The 24,895-nt window shown below is 36.2% G+C and overlaps 1 protein-coding gene across 1 annotated transcript; it reads right to left on the reverse strand.

Annotated features, from left to right (window-relative positions):
• Positions 1–1,234: 1,234 nt before the first annotated feature.
• Positions 1,235–24,617, reverse strand: LOC140655895 (uncharacterized). Its single transcript, XM_072870948.1, has 12 exons — positions 24,497–24,617; positions 23,519–23,595; positions 13,901–13,976; positions 10,074–10,205; positions 9,086–9,209; positions 7,238–7,298; positions 7,088–7,134; positions 6,637–6,712; positions 5,579–5,680; positions 4,119–5,042; positions 3,164–3,274; positions 1,235–1,966 (listed from the first exon to the last, which is right to left on the reverse strand). Exons 2-12 carry the CDS (start codon positions 23,545–23,547, stop codon positions 1,654–1,656), a joined length of 1,995 nt encoding a protein of 664 aa, XP_072727049.1. The 5' UTR covers positions 23,548–23,595; positions 24,497–24,617; the 3' UTR covers positions 1,235–1,653.
• Between the last annotated feature and the right edge of the window lie 278 nt (positions 24,618–24,895).

The following is a 24,895-nucleotide window of genomic DNA, read 5'->3' on the forward strand; positions in this document are numbered from 1 at the left end:
TTACTTTGTACAATGAACAAAGCCAAAGTTGTTCTACCAGTTGCAAAGGCAATGAAGCATTTGCAGTTTGAATTTATACCCACAGAATCCTTTGATTTTGGGAACTTTTTGCATGTGTTACAAAAGAACAGGAGTTGCCAGATGTTCCACGCTTTTCAAATCTAGTCCTTATTTAGTAGCTATAGAACCATGAATTCAGAAATCTGGGGCTTATGCTGCTAGTTAAAAGGCAAAAAAGCTCTGTGGGTTCTGGGTACAAACACTTTTTTTTGCAGTTTTCTAGTGTATACCTACACACTCTTGCTTTACAGCTACGCTGCTTTTGAGGCAGTTTCTTAACTGCATGACTTAAGTATCTAGCATTCATTTCAACTGTTTATTTTAATATCATGGTCTAGCTTTATCCTTAGTCACTGTGATGCCTTTTAAAATATTAATTTATGAAAATGTAATAATAATGAAAAATGTAATTTTTAAAATTTACCCAAGTATTGCATTAATACGGTTTTCCATGCTATGAACTAAGATTTGTTTATTCACAGGAGGAGCTGTTGGTGCCACTGTGCAGCTCTTGGCATGAATTTAGATAGTGTTTGTTGTACTATCTTCTTGAGACCCCCTGAAGTGGCAGTTCAGAAGAGACCGTCCAATACATGACTCTTAAAAGTAACTTACCTGAAGAGGTTATTCTTCTGTTCTGATTACATTACTCTGCTGTGCTGTAAAAAGAAACTAGTAGAAAATAGAACTGGAGAGTAAGACAGATATGACTGACAAATGGGGAGGTGTAACTACATAGGCACTGGTGATCTTGGCCAGTTCAGACAGGTAAGCTGATAATACATGAGCCATGTCATTTGGATGTGTTGCTGAGAAAATGGTGACATTTACCTGCACTGGGCTATTCTGAAACATATATAACCTATGGGATCAGGAAAAAATATACAATCAGGATGGGATATTCAGATTACTGAAAAGCAAGTCTGACGTTTAGAGTATTCAAACTCCATTTGCTTCCATGTTCTTCGCCATCTGGGAAAAATTCTACTATGAAAGAGTGCAGCTGGGTCAGTTCTGTTGATGGTACAAAAAATCTGGAATTCAACTGCAATGCTGCAGAGATTGTTAGTGATAATTCAAACTGCTACTTTCAAACTAAAGGATGAAGTAGACATAACTTTGCTTCATTCATTTCATAGTATTTTTTCTATAATCTCAATGCTAATCTACCTCATAGTGCAGTATTTTATTATGACTTCTGCATCCAGAAATTACATGCATTTTAAAGAAATGTAAAACAAAAGACACAACTACAATCACTCAGAAAGTTGTTTGTTTTAAGGTACAAGGTTCCAATTTCACTAAAAGGAAGGACTACTTTAATTCCATGTGTACTGAGACCTTGTCTCCAACTACACTTAACAAATACACCCTAATAAATTTAAAGAACCAGACATCCGTAGAAGCTAATCTTACAATAGAGACCAGTTCTTTACTATGGAAATTTGCATTTTCCTAATTTGTTTAAAAACAAAAAACAAAAAGAAAAACAAACAAAGAAAACCAAAAACAACCAAAAAACCCCCCTTGGTCCACATACAAAGTAAAATGGGTAAAAGTAAGTCTAAGCTGAGCAAACATTGTCCTTTGTATTCAGTTCCAGCTGTAGCGGTCTCTTGGAGGTAAATCATAATGTGTTCTCTCTTCCTCTTCAGGTCCATAATCTAATGGCAGACCATAATTGTAATCAACTGTTACAACTGGTAATCTTTTACTTTGTTCCATCTCTCTGGTAGTTTCACCTTGAAAAGGTTTTCTTTCATAGTCTATTGAACTATCTTCTTGGTGTACAGATGAAGATGGATGCATTGTTCGTGAAGAATATGGTGCAAATCTGTTTTTTCCTCTATTAAATTCATCTGGGGGATGCATTCTCCTATTGTCTTCAGGGCAATTTGGTCGATTACTGTAAGAAGAACAAATATGAACAGTGAAATCCTTAGAAATAAAACAGTTGATTTATTGTTGGTGGCCACCATTAGAAATTAAACTTGTGTAACCTTGAAAGAACAATTCAGACCCTCATTCTTGTTTTTACTCCCTAAAATTAAAATCCTCTCAACTGGATGTTGCAAACTTGTTTATATTAATTTTTCAATCCTAGTGATTAAAATTGCAGCTTTTTATAGTAAGTACTTCTACTAGAAGATGTTTTGTTTCAAGAGCTGTTTCTAATTAAAATTCACTGTTTACTGAGGGTTTCTTTACCTAGGGGCCATTTTTGTTCCTAAGACCATGTTTTCATTTTTGTGAATACTATGTAATAGTAGCTCTCTAGTACATAGTCTCCACAGGCAATAAAATACTTTGGATTTATATCTCCAAATATTTTAATTATTAATTCTTCTGCAACAGAAGAATCACTCTCCTCCAAAATACATATGGAATTATCTAAAAATGCACATATGATATATATACTTTTTGTTTTGGATTCTCTTTACCCTCAAGTACCTTTCTTACTTTGTAAAATAAGTGGTGTAAAAAGCCAATTCAGAACAATTTTTGTAATTTTAAAATCCTCTCCCTCACTGAACCATAGATTAATTTAGACTGGAAAGGATCTCTAGAAGTACCTAGGGCCACCTGCTCAAAGGAGATCTAATTAGATGAGTTTGTGCATGGCCATGTCCAGCTGAGTTCTGAGTATCTCAAAGGATGGGGACTTCACAGCTGCTCGGGGCAACCTGTTTCAGTCTCTGACCATCCCTCACAGTAAAACTCATTAGGTTGTTGTAGACAGCAGTTAAGAGTTAAATATAGCATCTGTGTTTTGCTTTTTTGCTTACTGACAATAGCTTTTCATATTTTGTAGTACATTATCTTGAACTGTGCTTGTCATGTCAATGACTTATGTCAGGGATTCTCAAATAATTTCATAATCACACTCAAATTCAATATAGATGGACCACAAATAGTCACGCTATTTGCTCAGTGTTCAAATTCAATGGTTTAAACTGCATTTAAGCAAAAAAATTAACATCAATTTTTACACTGTGCAGTTAATTTGGGTTTTTTGGTTGTTTTTTGGTTTTTTAGCTGGGAAACTGGGGGAATAGGAGTATAAAGGTAAGTCAGAAAACAACATAAGAAAGCTGATATTTACCTATAACTTCTGTTAAAGTCATCATTATCAGACCCATAATCTCTGTGAAGTGAAGGAGATGAGGAGAAATGAGGTTCTGGTGCATTTTCATGGGAAGAAAAAGATTGACTTCTGCAAATAACCAAAAGAATCACGCGTTAAGAAGAGTACAAATGGTTGTAAGCTTTTGAAAAATACGCCTTTATCAAATGAGATAAAAATTTTTACTTTTAATTAAAATTTACTTAAAAGTTTAATAAAAACTATCTCAATTGTATTAACACCTCAAAATGGTATCCTTCATTGTAATGATATAATATCCTCTGTTTCAGCTGTACAATGGAAGAGATTAAATTGAACTTTACTAGCCCAACAAATATCTGAAATATGTTCTGAAATATTAAAAATATTTTGAAATACTATGTCAGAATCCAATAGCTTTACTAATAAGTGATATATGTATTTGGGGCAGTATGATGCAAAGGGATTTAGGGATTTCTACAAAATTATTAACTCATGGAATAAACAAATGCAAGTCAAACTTCCCTATAGCATTACTGTTTATCTCTGTTTGGCTGAGGGCATAAGTAGAATTTCGTATTGTCTTCTGTCTTGAGGATTGCTTTTTAAATGTAAGTTTCTATACAAAACAAAGTGGGACAAAGAGTTTTGTTTTAAGCTGACTCTAAAAAGGTAAAGGAAACACACAAGCTTTAATTTAAAGAAGCACAACCTTCTAATTTAGGAAACATTGGCTTTCAAAGCTGCAACACTCCAGCTTACAAGCAAACCCTTCCCTAAGTCAAAATAAAAACAGTTAATTAACTGATCATTTATATATGATTTTAAAATGATTATTTATTGATTTAAAATTAATTTATTTTTTAAAATTAATTAATTTGAAATTTAATTTAAAAGTGTTGAGGTTTACACTTTTATTCTCTAATTCTGGTGTTACAGCTCAGGAATGCCTTACCTGTCTGAACACCATTCACGTGGCAAGTCATCATGACCTGGATGATCATGAAAAGGTCTTGGCCTTTGTCCATGCCCTTTATTAACATAATCAAAATCTTTTAACTGAGTCTGTTCCTGTAAGTCATCATAAGGCTGATGGTCATGAAAAGGTCTACGCCTTTGTCCAGGACCTTTATTATCATAATCTTTTAGTTGCATCTCCGTTTGTAAGTCATTGCGAGGCTGGTGATCATTGAAAGGTCTCAACCTCTGCCCACGACCCCTATTAACAAATTCAAAGTCTCCCAATTGCATCTGTGGCTGTAAGTCATCATGTGACTGATAGTCATGGAATGATCTCAGTCTTTGGCCAGGACTTTTGTTGACACATTCTAACTCTTTCAACTGCATCTGAGTCTGAAATTCATCATGAGATTGGTGGTCATGGAACGGTCTTCGTCTCTGGCCACGGCCCCTGCTACCAAAATCATAATCCTTTGACTGCCTGTCTTCCTGCAAATCACTGTGAGATGGATGGTCAGGAAAAGATCTCTGCCTCTGTCCACGGCCTCTGTTAAATTCAATGTCCCTTGATTGTCTCTCTGCCTGTAAATCATCATGAAACTGGTGTCCATGAAAAGGTCTCAACCTTTGTCCAGGTCCTTTGTTACCGAAATCTAGGTCCTTCAGCTGCATGTCTTCTTGATAATCATCATAAAACTGGTGATCAGGAAAGGGTCTTCGCCTCTGTCCTGGTCCCCTGTTGTAGTCCCAATTTCTCATCTGCATTGGTGCTCTTAAATCATCCTCAGCCTGATGGTCATGAAATGGTCTTCGTCTTTGTCCAGGTCCCTTATTAATGTAATCAAAATCTCTCAACTGTATCTGTCCTTGCAAATCATTGTGAGAGTGGTCATCATAAATTCTTAATCTTTTCCCAGACCTGTAAAGAAGTTTTTGTTTTAAATAGAACATCATACTTGTAAGTGCTACAAGTCATTAATGAAAACAAGGTTTTTTTAACTAAGAATTGGTATGAAAGACATTGCAAACATATAGAGATCAAAGCTACTAAGAATCCAAACTGTAAGTAAGATTATAAAACTTTCAATGTCATGGTAGAAGCTGTGACAAACATTCAATTGTAATTCTATGGCGCTTGTTTCAGGAAAACCAGTGATGCCACATTAATTAAAAATAATTGCAGATTACTAGAATAATAAAGAAGGACAGGCAAAGTAAAACTCTAAATTTTTCCAAGTGAACTAGTTACTTACAGACTTCTAATAGCACACATTCCCTTTCTTTCCCTTATCCTTTCACTGTTTCATCAAATTCTGTAAATATATTTTGCATGAGTAGGCTAAATTTGTAAAATCTCTTTTAAATTAGAGTATCTACAGTATTTTCAATAAGAAACAATTATCTTTCCCACAGTGTGGTGTTTCTGGTTTTTAATTCCATGTTTCAGCCTATTACCCCTGAAAATCTTCATTTGGGAACCGCTCTACAGGTCCTTCCATTGCATGTGGTGGGGGAATAATATCTTCATCTGAATCCCATACATCCATTCCAAGGTTACTAAGAAAAATAAAAACATCTCACATAAGCTTCCTTTCTTAAAACATACCATTGAGAGAAAAAAAAAACCCACATAAAATTCTTCAGTATAGAATGGCAGAAGTTTTTGTATGTTAAGTTAAATTTACAGAAATTTGTAACTTAGCAAATTTTAATCTTGTAAATTTATTTGGAGAAGGGCTGCAGGGAAAGCAAACAGAATACCTAAACTTCATAAGCTTGGAACAACATCCTGAAGGATGTGAGACAAGCACCATACTTATTGAAAAGTCTGATACAGGACTAACATAATCATGCACAGACTATAACACAATGATAGCAGTAAAACAAAGGGCATTCAATTAAGCTAAAAAGATGCAAATCAGGCAGGTATTATTTTAAAATCAATTTACTACTACAAGATATCATTGGCACAAATAACTTAGGAAGATGTAAAGGTTATCATATTCACCTAAGAATAGCTAAGCATGAAATTCTTACACACCAGGGATACAACTACTATGAACAGAGAAGTTGAGAACAATCTTCCACTTTCCCATACTTTTTTATTCCTAAAACTGTTGTACTTTTTTTTTTTTAAAGTATCTGGTTCTACGATGCCAACAACAGCAGGCAGATCATAGAGCTTATAAAGAAACCTTTGCAGTGGTACCTTTCAGCTTATAATGAGAGAACACAGACTCAATACGCTTATCATAGTATGATAAAACCATACCAATGTTCAATAGTAGTTGTCAGATTTTAAAAAATCTTTTGAACTGTATACATGCAAAAGATGAAGAAAGGAAGTACACTGCCCTTCATGTTATTCATATCAGAAGTCTTACAATATAAGTGTAGTTGCATATTAGGTTTAAGAGGGGGTTAATTTTGGCTTATGACTGGAAGTGAACTTTTCAAAATACCAGTAGACATACTGGAAAATCTTAACCATACAACTAAAAGCTTTTGTTTACCTTCTCATTGGTTGTGTTCTGAGATCTGTGAGATACACGAGACCATCCATGCGATGACCTCTAGCATCACCAAAAGCTAAAGAAAAAAAGATAAGCCTAATGAAATGTGCTCAAACTGAGCTACAAAAACGTGAAAGGCAAGTTTCTGTTCACAATGAGATGCTGAATTTGAAACAATTCTAACTTCATATGAAATACTTCAGCAAGCTGACAATATTGCAGCATTTTTTTTTAAAACAACTAAAACTAGTAGTGGTAGCAACCTAGGTCGATGTGCTAATGCTCAAGCCTTGCCTGGAATAGAATCAACAGTCAGAGAAAATCTTCTATGGAAGCCAGCACATGAAATAACTCTAAGGATACTAAAATAGAATTGTAGCATTTGTGAATACAGTTGTAGTAATTGTGAACTACAACCCAACATGTGCTTTAGTTCAAACTGTATAAATACCTTGGATTGCTGCCTCTGGATCCCAGCCTTCAACATCTATAAGATATCTGATGAAAAATATGATTAGATTATTGTCCCAAAGGGATTACACATTAATATACAGACACTATCTTTTGTGAACAATAATTTCTGTTTTTATACAACCCTTACCTACATATAAGGTAGCCAGTTCTATTAATTCCATTAGTACAGTGAACGCCAATGAGTTTCTCTATCAAAAAGGAAAACACAGCCTTTAATAGTTCAGAAAGTGGCATTACTACAAAATTAGTGCAAGACAAAAAAAAAAGCTGTACTTTTCTTGCAAAGTAATGACAAATAATGCTTGCTATTTACAAAATTATACTGTCATGCCTGTAAAAGAACAGACACATCGAGACTTTGTCCTCTTCATGCTGGATCTCTAGCAGCAGTTAGCTCACTACTTCCAAACCTGTGAAGACTGAGATTAACTCTGCAGAATGTAGGAAAAAAGGAAGAGGAGTGACGACAGGTAAAGCGGCTGGCCTCAGCCAGAGCTGCAGTAACAGGAGAAAAATAATAAAATATGGTTTTGAAAGCAAATCTAAACAAGCAAATGTAAAATTGAGGAACTTAACTTACGGATTCTCATAAAACTTAGAAAAAGGAGAATATAAACATAATACCCCTAACATCTAGGAGTATGAAATACATTACTCAAAGAATTCATTTAACTGGACTAAAAATTTGGATCATTACTGGGAGGAACCATAGATGAGGAATTTAGGTTCACGCATGGAGAAAACAAGCATGCTAATGGGAACCAGTAATCTCTAAAGAAATCTTATCTTTTTTGGAAAGGTTATACTAATCAGCTAAAGGCTAAAAAGCAAAATAACTTACTATTATTACATGTTTCAAACGAGGTATTTCCAAAGAAATAGGAAAACACTAATATGGTCATGCAAGGCACTGGTAAAACCTTATACAGACTATTCCCTATAATTCTAATTACCCATATTTAATGAAAAAAATTTCCAAATAATTTCCCTTAGCCAAAAAAGAGCAAAGGAAGAACTTACACACTAACTTCCTGAGCAAGGACAAAGGCTTCTTCTTATACCTTTTAATTTTCCCAGCACTTCTGGTTCAGGCTGTCATACCTGAGATTTAGGTCAGAGTTCTTTCACAAAACAGAGTTGACCATCCACAGCAAAACCGCGGTTATGCTCTGCAGCAAAAACTGTATGCGCTTGGGCAGTTAATATCTCTACTTTCTCTCAGAAAATGCCAAAGTAACCACAACAAATAGCATGAAAAAGCTTGAAAGAATGGTCTTCCAATATTGGATAGCCAAACAGTTAAAATCTGCCTACAAAGAACCACTAGCAAAACAAGTGAGAAGATAAAAGCTGCAAACAGGCTGTGGCAACATACACGCAAATTTATTTCTGCAAAAAGCGCCTTATACCATCTCAGCAAGAACTGTACTACTGCATAAACACTAAACCAGCAGCAGATCCACACTGTGGAAACGTTGACACTGTGTCTGTAATATGATTTTTAAGAATTGCTAGGATATGAGGGCAATAATGGACTCATAAATTGAAAAACTGCTATGTCAGACTGAATGGACTTAAGTTGCTCACATGTATCAGTGCCTAATGTCATCAGAGAAACCCTGTGCTATTTAGAACATCCATAAAGGGCTGGCAGCTACAACACTAAGCTGATGGTAGACAACTTGAGTCAGACAGATGAAAGCCTTGTTGCAGTTGCTTTGACACATAATGCATATATAATACTATTAGGAAGGGCATTTAAGTTACTAGTCATTTTTGAAAAAGACATGTTTTGAATACAAAAAGAGATATGTAGTGCTTCACATAATGTATCTTATTATGATAGTAAAGTGCAAAGTGCTATGGAAAGTCTGAGATCCCTGGTGTCTTAAATATCTATTGAAGTTAATAAATTATACAGTTAGCACCGAAATAAAATCCTTGAGTTTTTACAGCATAAGATGCTAATATTTACCATTTCCCGCATTTTCCCATAGGAATTTCCTGACCCATTTTTTGAACTGTAGGATAGTAGCGTTATCGGGGACTTCAAGTCCAACAGTATAAAGTTTCTTATACTGCACACTTTTAGGTAAATCCTAGCAACAAGAAGAAAAAAAAACATGGTAAAAATTACTGAAGTCTTGCATCAATGAAAAATCTTAAGCAGTATCTAACATAATGCCAATGTAAAACAGCAGTCCAAATCCTGAGTAGAAACTGAAAACAATCTTGACACAATTCTGTAGAGATACACTCTCAGAAACTACCATTTACATTTCCACTTTAAAGACCTGATCTCAAACAAAGAACAGTTTCTACAGAAGACTTATTTATCCCTGCTAATAAGGCAGCACATTAACTAAAGAGACCAGTTTCTTATAATTCCATTCTAACCCATTTTACAGTTATTAGCAGTATTTGTCCCTCCCACCCACAATCATATATATACTCACATATTCACCCCCTTGATGCTTACAGCCCATGTACATTCAAAGATTAACATTCAGTTATCACACTGCTATTTATTCTCCTTTTCAACAGGAGGCTGATTAATCACAATTGTTTGGACCATACTGGTAAAAAAATTTTAAATTAATAAAGCAGTTTAAAAATGTACACTTTCTTAGTGGATTCCACTGAAGATCAGTAAAAAAGACCCTAGGAATAAATGAGAATGTCTTCAGGGCACAGATTGTAAGTCTTCTGCATCTTTTCTGCAGTGCCTGGCACTGAACTCTGTATCCATTACTCTGAGTTACCATAATACAAATAAGCCACAAATGCAACTAGCTGGGAGAAGGAGTTATTTCCTCTGTGATAAAGCATTTCGTTTCTATTGGAGACACAAAATAAGTCTAGATGGCTCACTTGTCTACTCCAATTCAAGGTAAGCAAATGCATAAATACTTTAAAACAAAGGTTGCAGTAATCAGTTTATTTTGTTATTATGCTTATATTACCTTAACTTCATAGTATCGTGTGGTATATGTTAAATCAATAATTAATCCAAGCTCCACATTTAGGGCTTTCATTGCAGCAATTAAGTCTTTTGGTGTAAATTTCTGGGTTGGGGTAAGCCTCTGGTTAATTGCCTACAATGAAAATGGAAAAGAAATATTTTCTTTTTAAGTTCTAATAACATGACATTTGTAATATTCGGCTGTTTTAATTAGGACTAGGAAATATCAGTATTCAAAAGGAAGCGTTTACAGTATCAGAACCATATCCATGTATTATACAGTTAAAAAATGAAAAGGAACAAAATAAAAAGAAAGCAAGAATTTGTTGTGTATTCCTATTCAGATGAAAATGCAAGAAAATGTGAGAATTTCCACTTATACAATGTTAACAAACATTATTAAAATAAGCACTAATTTCATAGACACAAAAATCCTGCAAAATGCAGCATGTATATACTGATTTTTAAGTAACTAAACATCAGCAAAAACACCACAATCCCCTTTCCCCCAAGCATACTTTGTCCTGCACAATAAGACAAAATTAACAGTGTATTTCACATAAAACATTAGAAGTTGCAATACACGAGTTGTTCATTTCTTCTAAAGGTTTTAACTTTCTCCCCACAAATGTTGTGCAGACATTTTTATCTCTGCTTCATTTCTTGGCAGTGTACTTGCATGTCATTTAGCACTGGGAAATATTAAATAAGACTAAAATATGGTGACTAAGAAAGCTGCATGTTGGTGGGTAATGAATAATTAATTTCATTTGACAGAAACAGTGGGAAAAATGTTTACTCACCCTATTGTAGCTGTGTTTTTTGAAATGTGTTCTTCACTCTAGGTATGAAAATGCCTCATATAGGCAAGAGTGGATTTTCTCTGAATAGTGCGCTTGTCCCTTGTGAGAGCCTTTTGACACAGGCTCAGCCACAACCAATAAAGACAGTGGCAAAAGATGCAGCAGCCTCAACCACCTCTCAGTTCCTTTGTCAACAAGAAATTCAAGCAGACTGGACTCGGAACTAATGGAAAGGAAGGCAGCCACAGATCACATACCTCTTAGAACCACAGATGCTATAGGGTAACTAACCATTCCTTCTTTTGACTGTACAGATTATAATCTAAGATGCTAGCAAGCACTTATCTCAAGTCTGGAAACAGAGACAGGAAACAAAATTAAAGAATAAACAGCAGGACAGTCCTATCAAAGCTGGTATGTGATTAGGAAGCTTGAGCTAAAAAGAGTAGGGTAGAAAGCATATAGAAGTATTCAGTCCTATATATTTCAGATACTGGTGCACTGCTGAAATAACAGTGGACGTTGTTGAGGTTCAAACAAAATGAACAAGAGTCAGTTATCTCACCCCTATTCAGCAGTGACTTTTAGTAAAATCTGAAACTGAACTTACTAACTTTGAGGTGATAACAGGGAATCTGCAAAAGGTCTATGGTAGAACGTTAAAGAATTTTTTCTTTTACTATGTGAAGTCACACAAACTGAGGTGGAATACAATTTACAAAAATAAGATCTCTCTAAACATATTGCTTGATTGAGTACATGGTTAAACGTATTATGAAAGACTATGGTTTTGAAAGACTATTTGGAATTTTCTGAAAAACTCCTGCTCAGTATTCAGTAGTTTATGTGTTTAATTGGGCTCTGAGAATGTGAGAAATCTGTATCAATTCTAAAAATCCTTCTATGGCATGGGAAATAACTTGCCCAGTCCTTACTATACTGCAATGTTACTGTTAGCATTACAATGATGATCTGAAAGGAAGGACAGAAAATCCTTCCAAGTAAACCCATGACCTTAAAGCCTTTACTAGCAGCACATCTTCCTCTAAAACAATAACCCTTGAGTCTTGAAATACTGAAAATATGCTTTCTCCCTTTGGGTCAAACCACCAATCATCAACTTCCTAATAGGTAGCAAAGAAGGAAACTGCTGCCTATTTAAGAGGTCTGTTTCACCAACTTAATAATAGGACTTCTGTCAAGACTATGACCAATCAGGTCTTCAACGTTTCCAGACAGATTTACTGACCTCCACCTTCTTTGCAAAGATATCAGTTTAGCCAGTTATGCCTTTTATGTGTATTCTGCCACAAACTCCATGAGCTTCAAGCACACAGTCTCTGGCAGACTTGTCATTTCTATATCTTGCATAGTTGAGACTGAACAAAGTGAAGGGACAGAAATGTTACAGATTTTGCTTTCTTGGGTACCAGATTTTATATCTGGCCAAGTTCAAAGACAGCTTCACAGAACAGGGTTCTATGCCCTAGTGAGATCAGTAGGACTCCAAGTGAGCAACACACTGAAGCAGAGTGCCTACTTGTGATACATTGCTATAAACGTTCTCTGAGAATGTCTGCCCTTTTTATGATCTCTGGTAGAGCTCCTTCCAGACTATCACAGGAGCTACAGGGGAAGAGTAAAGATAGCAACGAAGTATCTTCCTCTGAAATCTGGAGTGACAGGGAACTGGAAATATATGCACTGACCAAATCCTGCCTAGAATAGTGCATCTATGCAAAAAACTGGTGTTGGGTCAAGTGGAATTACAGGAGCTGATGATGCAAAAAAATCCTCTCTCAAATACCTCAATAGCAAAGGAGCTCATTATAAATCTACTGAATTTTATATTCACTGCTGGATCTGTCCACTGGCCATCTTTGGTAGAAAGACACAAGGCTATTGTACTATCCATCAGTACCATGGAGAACATGACCAATGTCAAGTATGAGATCCTTGGTGTCAAACGAACCAAACCATCATACTAAAGCTGTTAAAGCCACTGCAGGAAGCAAACCAAATCCTGCAAGCATTCCACTTCAGTCATTGTTAATAAAAGTGAACTGAATGGTGACTGGAAACTTAATGGGCACTAATACACCCAAATAACCAAATTTTTTGTATATGAGTACTAGAGTGCAATCTGTAGACTACAGCTTAGAACATTTACTCTTAACTGCTAAGGTCAGTCTAGCCACTGAACTTTAAAAGAGCTTACAAACTTTTATTTCCTGTGTATCTGAAGCAAGGACTTGTAAGAGTTAATTTATATAGCACTTGTATTAATTTATATGGAAGGGCAAATTTGCCCTATATACCCTAATGTGCCCTATGCCTCAATCCACCAAAGAACTGAAGAGTCTAAAAAAGACAGCCTCTGCATTTTGTATTGTCACAAAGAATTAAAAGATCTGAAGCAGTGTATTCGATAGATTAAGATGGCACTCCATGTTGGTAAGAATCTAAAGGAATTATTAACACATTAATAAAAGAAATCTATGAAGACTTACTTTTAAAATATGCTGTATTCCTCCAGATCACTGAAGCTTTTTGCTTATGAAATTGGTAATCTGAATCGATAATTTTAAAAGTACCGCAATGCCTGGTATCCTTTAATTACTGCTTGATTTCCATAAAATTGTATTTTGGCTTACACTGCCTAGATTGTTATTCATATCATAACCCCTTCCATATGATTTTCTTAAAACTGTCATGAAAAGATGTTAAATAAGATAATGAATTTAGGCCACTTAATAGTGATCAAATGAATCATGCTGATTGGTTAGAGATTTTATGATTTTTAAAAGATAAATAAAAAGAGTAACACCAAATACAAATTTTAAAAGAAAGAGAAAAGATATCGTGTGTTATGTAAAAGCCACTAGTAGATGACTGGAAGGGCTAAATCTGAATAAATTATTTTCTCATAAAACTTTCCTAAAGTTTACATGAATATTCATGATATTCTTCATTACTTTTGCAGTGTAACTAATAGAGCCAATCTGTAGTTACTTTTTATACATACCCCTTTTAAAGGTACTTTGAATGCAATAAATCTAGTTCCTGGTATAGGCTGTCCAACTGGTGTCAAACTCCGCCATCTGTAATGAAACAAATATTTATTTTTAAATATTTTCAAATGACATGATTCAACAGAAGACACCCGCAGCTTCATGTAAAACTTCTTACAAAAAAACCAAACTATTTCCTCTTAGGATTAAAACTTTGGTAAAACAAAGCACATAAAAATTATGCTCCTTTAAAATTATAATAACAGTTATTTCAAATCATCTGAAGTATCTTACAAATATCAGGCAAATCTGGTGCCGTATTTTACACAGTTTGAATATAATAGTTATTTCAAACTTCTCAAAGCAGAAAGATATTATAGTTATCTTTTTTCTAGGATGGGCCATGCAACTACTAGCATAATGTATTAAGATTTAGATTTCTAAACAGCAGGATCCAATAGTTCCTACAATTCCTTGACCACATAAGCAAGAAATTGTAACTGATACGCATAAGTTTGAAAAAATGACCAGTTAAATCCCGATATGTAAGTAAAATATTTTTTAAAATCCATCTTCCATTAGTAACCTGCCTGTTTCACCAAGAAACTAAGATCTTTTTCGAATAACTATAAACATTTGTTATTATGCATTTGAATAAAATTAATAGATTAGCATTATTTTGGGATAAAAGAAACAGGTAGTTGCCTAAAAGACGCTGGAAGAATATCAACAGAATATTGCTACATCACTGATCAGGGCAGAAGCTTATTTAGCACACTACACAGCTCAGATAAATACACTTTTATTGTTTGCAAGTCTAAATTCAGGAGCCATAATAAAATGAATCTTTATTCTCCGTAGAGCACTAGCACAAAGAAAATAGTTCTTAAGAGATAATGTGCACAATTGCTCTTATTATACAGTAGAATTATGTCCCCAAATCTGCAATTATTCCATGAAGTGGTTTCAAGGTATTGTCAGGACATTTGAAAACAGTCTTTTTCCTTCCTTTTTCTTCAACTTCCAAAAAATTCCTCCCCTTAAAATGGTAGGACAGCATTTACAAACAAGTAGCACCAATATAAAGCAAAGCAGGTGGGTAAGGTTCAACAGGTAAAACAGTATTCTTATATTATAGTTGGTGGAAATTTTTCAACATGGCTGAATCAAACACCTTTAAAAAGTTGTAATATGCTCGCATCAATCATTTAATTGATGATGAAATGCAAAGTTTACTTTCGTTAAAAATACAAAGTTTCTAGATTTTGCCAATGTGTTTACTTCGTAATATGCTTCTTTTTCAAATAAACATTCTTGACTGCACCTTCTCTTGGTACTTTGAAAAATACAGAGAATATTCCATCACACCAAAACTATGAAGATTTGTTACTAATATGAAGATTTGTTACAACACTCAAAATACTAGTAATTCCAAAACCACGAAGAACTGGTTTTCACAAATTCTACGCTGTACTGAAAAACTCTTGACGTATGACATTTCAGAGATTTCAGGTTTTTTAAGTAGTATGACAAGTTTTATCTGAAGAGGAAAACCAGTTAGTCAGCAGATCAATTTTACCTTCAAAGAGGTAACTTACTAAATTCAGGACTTTTATTTCTTCTCCTCATGTGAGGACAGATTATCTCTATGACCTCAGAAGATGCAGCTGTATGACTTAAAATCTACATGGCCTTTCTGCATTTTCAGCTTGTACCTCAACTATTAAAATACAAAACATTTTCATAAGATTCTTTAACACTGGTGCCCATTCACTTACAATTTTCTGAATTAATGTTTAAATTAGTCGCTCCCTTTAAAGGGAGCATCCAACAGCTTCTAGATTCCTTTCTGATTTCCATAAAACCACATAATTTATGAAATAAACTGAATACACTACTTTAAAAATATTCTAACCACTGAGTATTTTGCTTTGTTCACAATTCCCATATGGGACCATAACAAAACTAGATGTTGGCTGGCAAAACTCTCAATGAAATATCCATAATTATACTTGTCATAGATATAAATAACAACATTACCATTCATAGATGCTTGGAAGTAACAAAGGAAACACTTACAGCATGGTGACCAGAAGCATAATTGATACTAACAAATCATGTAACAATCTACTACATCAATGTCTTTAGCACTAACTTATCTTTTTCATCTTCATCATGAGCTAAAGAACAGATTGAGGCTCACAATGTAGACATACAGATGCTTAGTTTAATGGATAACAAATGAAATAACAAAAGAGTAATAATTCAGTATTAGGAAGGCTGCTGCAAACAGCTGTCAGAAGACAGATACAAGGTGAGAAGGTATAAGGGCAAGCTAGAGATTAAATCACTGAGAGGTGTTTGCAGTAAGACCTTTTACTAAATTATTGCAGGAACTTTGTAATTGCAACAAGGGAACAAAAACAGTCTCCTACTTCATATATTCCCTTAGCTTAGGATAGTTGCATATAGGGGAAAAAAGAGCACATTCTCAATCACCGTAGTTTGAAAAGCATTGCTCAAAAAATTACGTATCGTGTATTATAGAAGAAAAGTGTTCTAACTTGAGAAATCTTCCCAAGTGAATTTTCAAGCTTGTAAACTTTGGAGTCGAGTAGCTGTACACTAGTTGTAAAATATGAAAACAAAAATCTGAGACTATGTTCCATTTATCCTAGTTTAAGATAGATAAATTGTATATGAATCAATTAAGATCATAAACGGTGTAAATGGACTGAAAATACTACCAAAGCTAACAAAACCCACAACATAATGAAATATCTTAGTTGCAAGAAGTGCTCATTTTAAAAAAAATGAAACAAAATCTACAGAAAAACTGTGACATTCACCCTGTGCATAGTTTAATGTTATCCCATTCACTTCGTCTTAGAAAGGTACTAAATGCTGTGAACTGTATTTAGATATATATTTAATCTGAACTACTGTTAAAATTAATGACAAAGTCAGGTTTAGTACCAGTTCCTGCCTCTTGCTAATTTTAATAACTCTGGAAATTACATGTCGTTATTTAGAACAAGGAACTACCCTTCCTGCTTTTGCTCTTAAACTTCCAAATAGAATTAGAAAATGGGCTGTACCTAGAGATATAGAAACTAGTGCTGCAAATGCTGTCACAGAAATAAAACAAACAAGAATACAGTATTTTTTCTTCAATCTAGTTCAATTACTCTTTGGTGTTACCTCTACCAATAAAATGTACCAAATGCTTTACAAATGCAGGATTTAACCTGATAGCCAGCCATATTCACATATACCTGTTTAGAAATATTTTGTCGGATGGCAGAAGTAAAAAAATCACAACCACAAAAGACCAATTACCTTATATAGTTAGACAATTTAAAAGATGCCATAAATTAGAAATTCAGATCTTTTTAAACCTGCTTTCTCTTGGAAAACTAGGAGTGGAAGTCTACCATGATTATCATAAATATGAGCAATTATGAGCCAATAAGAAATGATCAAAAGAAGGTTTAAAAATCTTACTCTGTTTAACTAGCAATGTAACAAAGACTTTGTAAAAATTCTGAACTTTTTTTTCAGATTAAGGGATTGACAGAACAATATACTAGGATTACACAGCTTGTTGTCAGACCTTAATAAACTTGGGTTTTTATTCTCCTGTTTTTAAAGCCGTTTAAGTCCTCCCAGAAAAAAAATCTGCAAAATCAGCAAGAAACTCAAAAGCTGCTGACAGATCTATGGTATAAAATGAGCAGAAGGCACTCTTCATCAGAAAATATAAAGGGTATGTGTTCCCTGTTATCTTTAAAATGATATTTAAAAAGGAAATTTCAGCATACTGCTGCAGAACTAAAAATTATCTCAAATTAAAACCAGCAGATTGAAATTAAGTACTTAAGAGAGAACAGCACTTAAATAAAAAGTGACATATTGTGCACACATGATACATTTTCAATTACAGTTTTATTTTTCTAAGTTTTCAAACAGGTAAACAATCCATGGACTACATGTAGATCAAGACCTGAAAGTCAACAAAACATATAAATTAACCAATTATTTAAATATTTAGCTTTCGCAGTTCCCACTTCCCTGTCATGTGTTGTCTTCATCACTCCCCAACTACCATCAATTATCTTAAAACACAGGCAGAATTTTGCTTGCCATTCTAAACAAAAGAATCACTTTTTGGTTGAGAAAAAGTGTTAAAATCAAACTAAAAAATTGTTCCCCTTTCCCTCTGAAATTTCTGTGATGCTTGAATGGCTTTCAGTTAAATAAGTAAATACAATTACTACTGATACTACAGACTCTAGTCAGCTAATCTGTTAGAGGTTTTTAAGTCTAGTTTACATGAAAATATATTACTTATATATTATATTTTAATTTAGATGAAAAGCAAGCATATTTTATTGTCTTTTTCTTTAATCTAAAAATTTCAGAGAAATTCAGTAACACAACAAAAAAGAAACTAGCTTCATGCATCCTAGTAAAAATTTACAAGATATGTGATATAGATTAACCCAAGAATCTAGCAGCAATATGCTTTGTAACAGCAGCAACCAGTGAAATGGCCTCTGTTTGAGGACAAAAAAAACCAAACCAAACAGCAACAAGCTTAGAAAAACACTTTTAAAAAACAATCAGCTCCAAGACCAGTCAACTGAGGATCATCAACAGGGCCTGCATAGCAGCCTCCAGCTTCAAATGGGATAACAGAAGACATTATAGAAATGCCCATGATAAAGACAAGCTTACAGTAAATTTGAGTAACGCAAAATTTAGTATTCATCCTGAAGCCTCTTTAGTTAAGCTCAAAGGTATGTTGAATACCAAGATAATAATCCAAGCAAAGAACATTATAATAGCTATATTTCGCATAAATCTTGCTATTAAAAAAACAAAAAATAAATGTGATAGCAAAGATGTTTATGCAAGTTTTTAAACATACAAAACTACATATCAATGAACTGCAAAACACAGCAGAGATTGTAAATATCAGTATTATCTGTAATTATTCAACACTATTTTAAAATCTAGTTAAGAAAACTTTATTCATTTGATATAAGCATAATTTTTAGTTGTCAATTCTAAAACTTAGAAAATTATACTGGAAATTATAGCCACTATATCCCCTTAGCAGAAATGTTAAACTAAAATATGACAAGACTGTGTGTTCCACACCTGGCTCTACTAAAAGTTTTAACTGAAGCAGATAAAATATGCAGCTGTATGTAATTCATATTCAGTCACTTAAACAGATGGATACCTTATTATTTATTTTCTTCTGGAATTTTTAAAAGAAAAATATTATTTTTCATATAAACATATTACATACATTTTTAATGGCAAGCTAGACAAGAAAGCTACTAAATAATTCATAGGTACGATACGATGGAAACACTGAACTGGAAATAATTTGACAGTTTCATGTCTTTAGTTTGTCAGATCTCAGTGACAGAGTTATATAAAAATATAGAGCACAGCAAACTGTCAACAGATACCCTACAAGTTCTTTATGGCAAAACAGTTAGAACTCATTGGTCTTTTCTGAAGCCCTAAACCCACTTCATATTGCCGATGAAACTGATGTTCACATTAGCATATACTAAAAAAAAAAAATCTCTAACTGTAATACCTCTACAGAGTAACTATGGTATTTTTCACAGGAAAAAACCTTAAGTATAAAAAGAAGTAAGCTCTCTTATCTTACACTTCCGTGTATCACATTCAGTTCAGCAATAACGTGTTCCAGTATTCCAGAGTAAGAGAAACTAGTACTGAACTCAAGGCATCAAATCAGAATGATTTTCATCTGATAGTTAAAAATCAGTGTTAGTAAAACAGTGTAAATAGGTATACATTACTCAAAAGCTACAGTGGGTGGAGAAGTAAGTTCAGAGAGCGATATCTGAAGCTATATGTAACAATTCAAGGGTTTCTACAATTCTGGAGCCCCTCATGAACATCTATGATTATGAAGCAGTTATAAGTTTAGAACTTAGCTCGGCAAGTGAATTCCAAAACGCTCAAAAAGGATCATTATTGTAACTGTAGAGAAACTCAAGTCTGAAATACTGTCAGCTGTAGCAAGATCATTTAGAAAATACTACTTGGAACCTCTTCTCCTGTTTTTGGCTACTGGTACTGCATGATATACACACAGCTTTATTTTCCAAGTGACTTACATACCTCTGGGGACACCAGATTTAATACTATTCTGTTGAAGAAAAGATAGCCCTACAAAGACCATGACACACTGTCAAGACAGAACACATACTGAACAGGTCCAAAGCAGGAGGGAATATAGCTCTTAATCATCTGCTACTACACAGATTTCTCACTTTGCTTTTCTTCAACTCCTCCAAGTTGGATACAAGTAAGTCATAGCTTGTAAAAAAATAGTTTGGATGTAAAGCATGGGAGAAAAGTTTCCTTATCATGTCAATAAGTAATTGCATAGCTTTGTATTTGTTGTGGTGTACTGTAACACAAAACATGGGCCTTCAAGTCTTATAGCAATATTATCATTACTCAGGTATTATAAGAAGTGATTTCTCTCCATCCCACATTTTTAAATGGAAACGTTCTATACCTTATAGTATGAAGCACTTTTACTTTACAAATAAACTCTCACCTTGTGGAAACCCTTCTCTCCCATCCACCCTTGAACATGCACAATCAGTTACGCCACAGACTTCAACATTCCTGTCTAAATGAAAATGCTGATGCTTTTAAGTCTGCACAGAAACAATTCAGTTAAACAAGTATGTTTATGGTGCATAGGCAGAAATAATTCGGCTTTGTCCTTATAATAAAAAGATCCCACTCCTGGTATTTTTTTATACCATTTAAGGGAAACATGCAAGAAAGTGACATTTATGCAGATGCTTTTCAGAACTGAACCTGAGTTTATGAAATTATACCCACAGTAGGATTTTGGACGCTGATGCACAAACATGTATAAATCTGTAAAAACATCATACTATTTTATTACTGTTTGTTATGTAACTTGAAGTCCTTTTACTGACTGGTTCTCCACTGCAATATTACAGTGTACAACTACTGAAGGACAGTAACATTGCAGACACTGTGAAGAACCAAAACTTGACTACATGGTGGAAACAGCAGTGCAAGGGGTCACTTGAATCCCTCTCTTATACTGATGTCTCACTTCATTACAAAATTACTTCTCCAGCACTACTTTCTAGGATTGAGACTGTACACCTTAGCTCTCCTCCAAGACATTACTGGGAAAAGGGAGAAATGCTTTTTGCCATGAAGTAATACAGGAAGTCTTACTTCCAGTCCATCTCCTCCTCTCACTGCTGGAGCAAAGACTGTGCAAATAGCATCAGATCAAACATTCAGGGCTTGGGCTGAGTGACAGGGACACAAGCACAAGAATAGGCCAAGAAGAACAAGGTACAAGACTGGCAGTGCAGATCCGCTGGCAACACTGGCAATTAATACCACTTTAATATTACATTAGGTGCTGAGTACACTCAAAGTGCTAATACCTAGCAAGGTTGCACAGTGCTATAGCACAACCCTTACATAAAGGCAACTTTAATTATACTGCAGACACAGTGATAGTAAAATGTGATTAAAAAAGGTAAAAGGTGATAGTAATTAGCTGACCAGTTAAAAAAAAAATTCACCATTTCTTGTTTAGTTGCATTATTCCCAGCTACTTATAACTTAACTGAAACCTCAAGTTTATTGTATTAACTAGCATAATGGAATTTGGATTAAAACTGTTAAGAACTGTATAAAGAATTGAGGCAGTAACAGAAAGACAATCTTAAAAAATATCTGTATGTAGTGTGACTTTCTTTTGTTTATCTACTACAGTGTTTCTCTTGCAGTATCATTAAAAACAAAACAGTTACTGTTAGATTTATGGCTGTTACAATACTGTGATATGATTGAGGTTGTACTTTCATAGCACACTACTGTCTGGACTGATTCTTATGCTACAGTGTACCACAATCTCACTTCTGTCAACAACTATTTCTGGGGCCAGTAAATTGCATGTGCAGGATCACCTAGGCTAAAATTAGATTTCATTAAGTCCTCTTCCAGGGTTCACCTTTTTTTTTTCCTGATGTACTAACTAATTCACAGTGAAGAACTACAATGTGCTGTGCTAGCACAAGGATGACATCAAATACTGCTGCATGAGATTCACAGATTGACAATTCCTTAAACTCCTTTACTGCCAAAACCCCAATACTGTGGATGTCTAGCCTGATTTGTTAATAGTATCAAAAAGTAAGTGTCTGGAGAAGCTGGAAGCACTTCAGTATCATGAGCTTTGTCAGATGGTAACACTAGCTTTATAACCAATTACTCCACAGTAGATGTTTCTCTCCTTCAAAGATACACAAGTATTAGTTTCCAATCATAGAAGCCAAAAGTACAGTCCACTGCTTCTCCCATACTCAAGAAATGCATGTAGCCTGAAAGCTGCTCTAGTTCAAATGCAAGGGGGAAAAAGAAGGGAGAAATGAGCACCCAATTCTCAAAGTTTTAGTAATAATTTCTAAGTATGGAGAAAACAAGGAGGACAGTTATTCTTTCGGGCTTTCTGCATTACTGCTTGCAAACCTGACCAACTTTAGCTCAATTTTGTCCAACTTTTAACTGAAATTTCATAGAAACTTTCAGAGAAATACATGCCTAAATAGCTTTTCTTAAATTTTATTCTAATTTTAATCCCTGAGTTTGTCAGCTATGAAAAAAGTCGAAGTTTCTCAAAGTTATTTTTAAAATTTTATTAATCTTTTGTTTCTATTTATTGCTTTTAGGCCAACATATTTTGCAGGAAATCATGCTTTTTGTATTTTATTCCTCCTCCTAAGAATTTTCTTAATAAACTTATTTAACACTTCCCCTGAAACCAGGATAATGCCAACCTTTCCTCAAATAATGTATAAACTGCAAGTTACTGTCCCATTACAGTGTGCCTTCATATCTCAGCACACCCTCCTATCCAAGAAGTTTGTACTGATATCAGTAGTAAGACATGGGCTAAACTTTTAAACTTGGACTTTTTTTTTTTTTTCAGTAGAGCTGGAGAATAGAACTGTATCTGTTTTAAATGAGATCATTCTGTGGTCCCCATATGCACTCCCAATCAAGTAATAAGAAAGCCTGTATAGTGCATTTGTTTTTTGGTTTGTTTTTTTTTTTTCTGATAAAACATTTCTGTTGTCCTCTTGTTCAAAACAAAAATGCAGGATGTTTCTGGACCTGAAGCCATGAGAATATTCCTTGATCACATGCATGCAACTGCCTGCTCCCATCTTATCAACTCTTCCCCCACTCCTGATAGCAAACAGCTGAGTAATCAGAGGGATGGACTACTCTCCCATTTCCCCAGTAAGTATACACCTGGGGGTAAGAAGGTTAGGAAGAAGGGACTGTGTTTGGCCGATGAAGGAGAAGTGTTCACAGACAGGCTGGAGCATTATACTCACCTGGGGGATGAAGGGCTGGGTTGTTCCTGTCTCGGAGAAGATACCTACCTTACCTGGCTGTAGGTGGTGAAGATGCTTGTGGCAAGAAAGCACCTAGGGCAGTCAGTGCCCCTTCTCTGTGGGCAGGACTGTGCCCACTCCTGCCTCTTGCTTAGTGTGAGGGATACTTACCCATCGGGGATAGTATTCTTCTTTACCATGCTGAAAGCAGGAGCAGGCAGAGCAGGAGACAGCGGTGAAAGTGGGCACTGCAGCAAAGGAGAGAGAACCGCGCAGTTAACACGGTGCTGATCTCTTTCTCCGTCAGTGGGCCTTTTCAGAGGGCTGACTCTCAAGTACAATAAACCAAGCAGTCAGCTGGAGCTTGAAGCCATCCTGAACAAGTTCTGCAGCTTGCAAGCTAGCCTATTTTCTGCACTGCTACAGTACAACAAGAAGGAAAGACAACAACTCACCTCTCCTCTCCAGGAGATCAAAACAAAGAGAGAGGAGAAGCAGCAGGTTTCTCTCTAACTCTAGCAGCAGCAGTGCTGCAGGATGATCTTCCTAGCAGTCCCTTCCGTCCCTCTCCCGTGGCTCCGAGCAGTCTGTTCTGCCCTTGTGCTCCCTCAGCTAGAACTCTTGTCTCAACGAGAAGAAACTCCAGGCAGCTGCAAGAGGTGAGGCCAGCACCTCAGCAAGGGAAGGACCATCACCTGCCCCACTCTAACCTAGACGGGTCCGATCCCGCTAGATCCTGGGCACCGTCAGCGCCCGCCGATCTCAGTGGGACCAGGGCAGGGAGGAGAGGGGCAAGGGGAGCTTCCCCCCTCCGTGGAGGGCCCATATCCGCCGCTCCAGAGAAGACGCTTGAGGCTGGCGTGAGGCTGCCTCCTCAAAGCCGCATGTCCCCGCGAACGCAGGGAGCCCCGGGCAGGGCCGGCTCGGGGCGCTCTCTTAGCGGGAGGCGGCTGAGCTTGGGGCTGGAAATAAGAGACCGGGGCGGGGGGGGGGGGGGAGGTCGCGGCCCGACTGCGGGGGGCCGGGCTGTCGGAGAGGGGGTGGGCTGTGCGGAGAAGGACGCGGGCTGCAGCAGGAGTCGGTAACAGGGAAAGGCCCGGGCGCCGGCGGGGCGGGGCGGGGAGGACCGGGGCTGCGGGCGGCCCGTACCCTGACAGGATTTCCCTTGCAGAGGAAGGTTGTTGCGAGACAGAACGTTCCCGAAAGGGTCTCGACTGCGCCTGCGCGGCAGCCGGCCAGCTTGCCGGGAGAGGGGATTGCGCCTGCTCCTCTGGAGCCGGCCCGCGGAGCAGCCGAGAGCGCGTGCGCGGCGGCTGGTGAACCAGGGGCCGCTCCTAAGCGTGCAAGAAGCTGCCGGCCAATAGGACGGGGGGGTGTCTCTGCGCGTGCGCGGCAAGCCCGTGGGTGAAGGGGCAGGCTTCGGGGCGCATGCGCGACCAAGAGGGCCGGGGGGGGCGCATGCGCAGCGGCTGGTGGCGCGAAGTGCTTTTGGTGCCGTTTCGGGTGGGAGGTGATACCTGCGTTTTCGGCGGAGGTGACTCTGAGGTG

This window comes from Ciconia boyciana, chromosome 8 (genome assembly GCF_034638445.1).
Source record: "Ciconia boyciana chromosome 8, ASM3463844v1, whole genome shotgun sequence".
Taxonomy (NCBI): Eukaryota; Metazoa; Chordata; class Aves; order Ciconiiformes; family Ciconiidae; genus Ciconia; species Ciconia boyciana.

Bases quoted from the DNA above. Each gene is read 5' to 3' on its own strand.
- LOC140655895 (XM_072870948.1), bottom strand. From the start codon at position 23,547: ATGGTAAAGAAGAATACTATCCCCGATGG. The intron at 6,713-7,087 runs GTATTTATACAG...TTTTTTCTTTAG, and splicing joins TCCAGAGGCAGCAATCCAAG to CTTTTGGTGATGCTAGAGGT. The intron at 3,275-4,118 runs GTAAGGCATTCC...GGTTATTTGCAG, and splicing joins CGTGAATGGTGTTCAGACAG to AAGTCAATCTTTTTCTTCCC.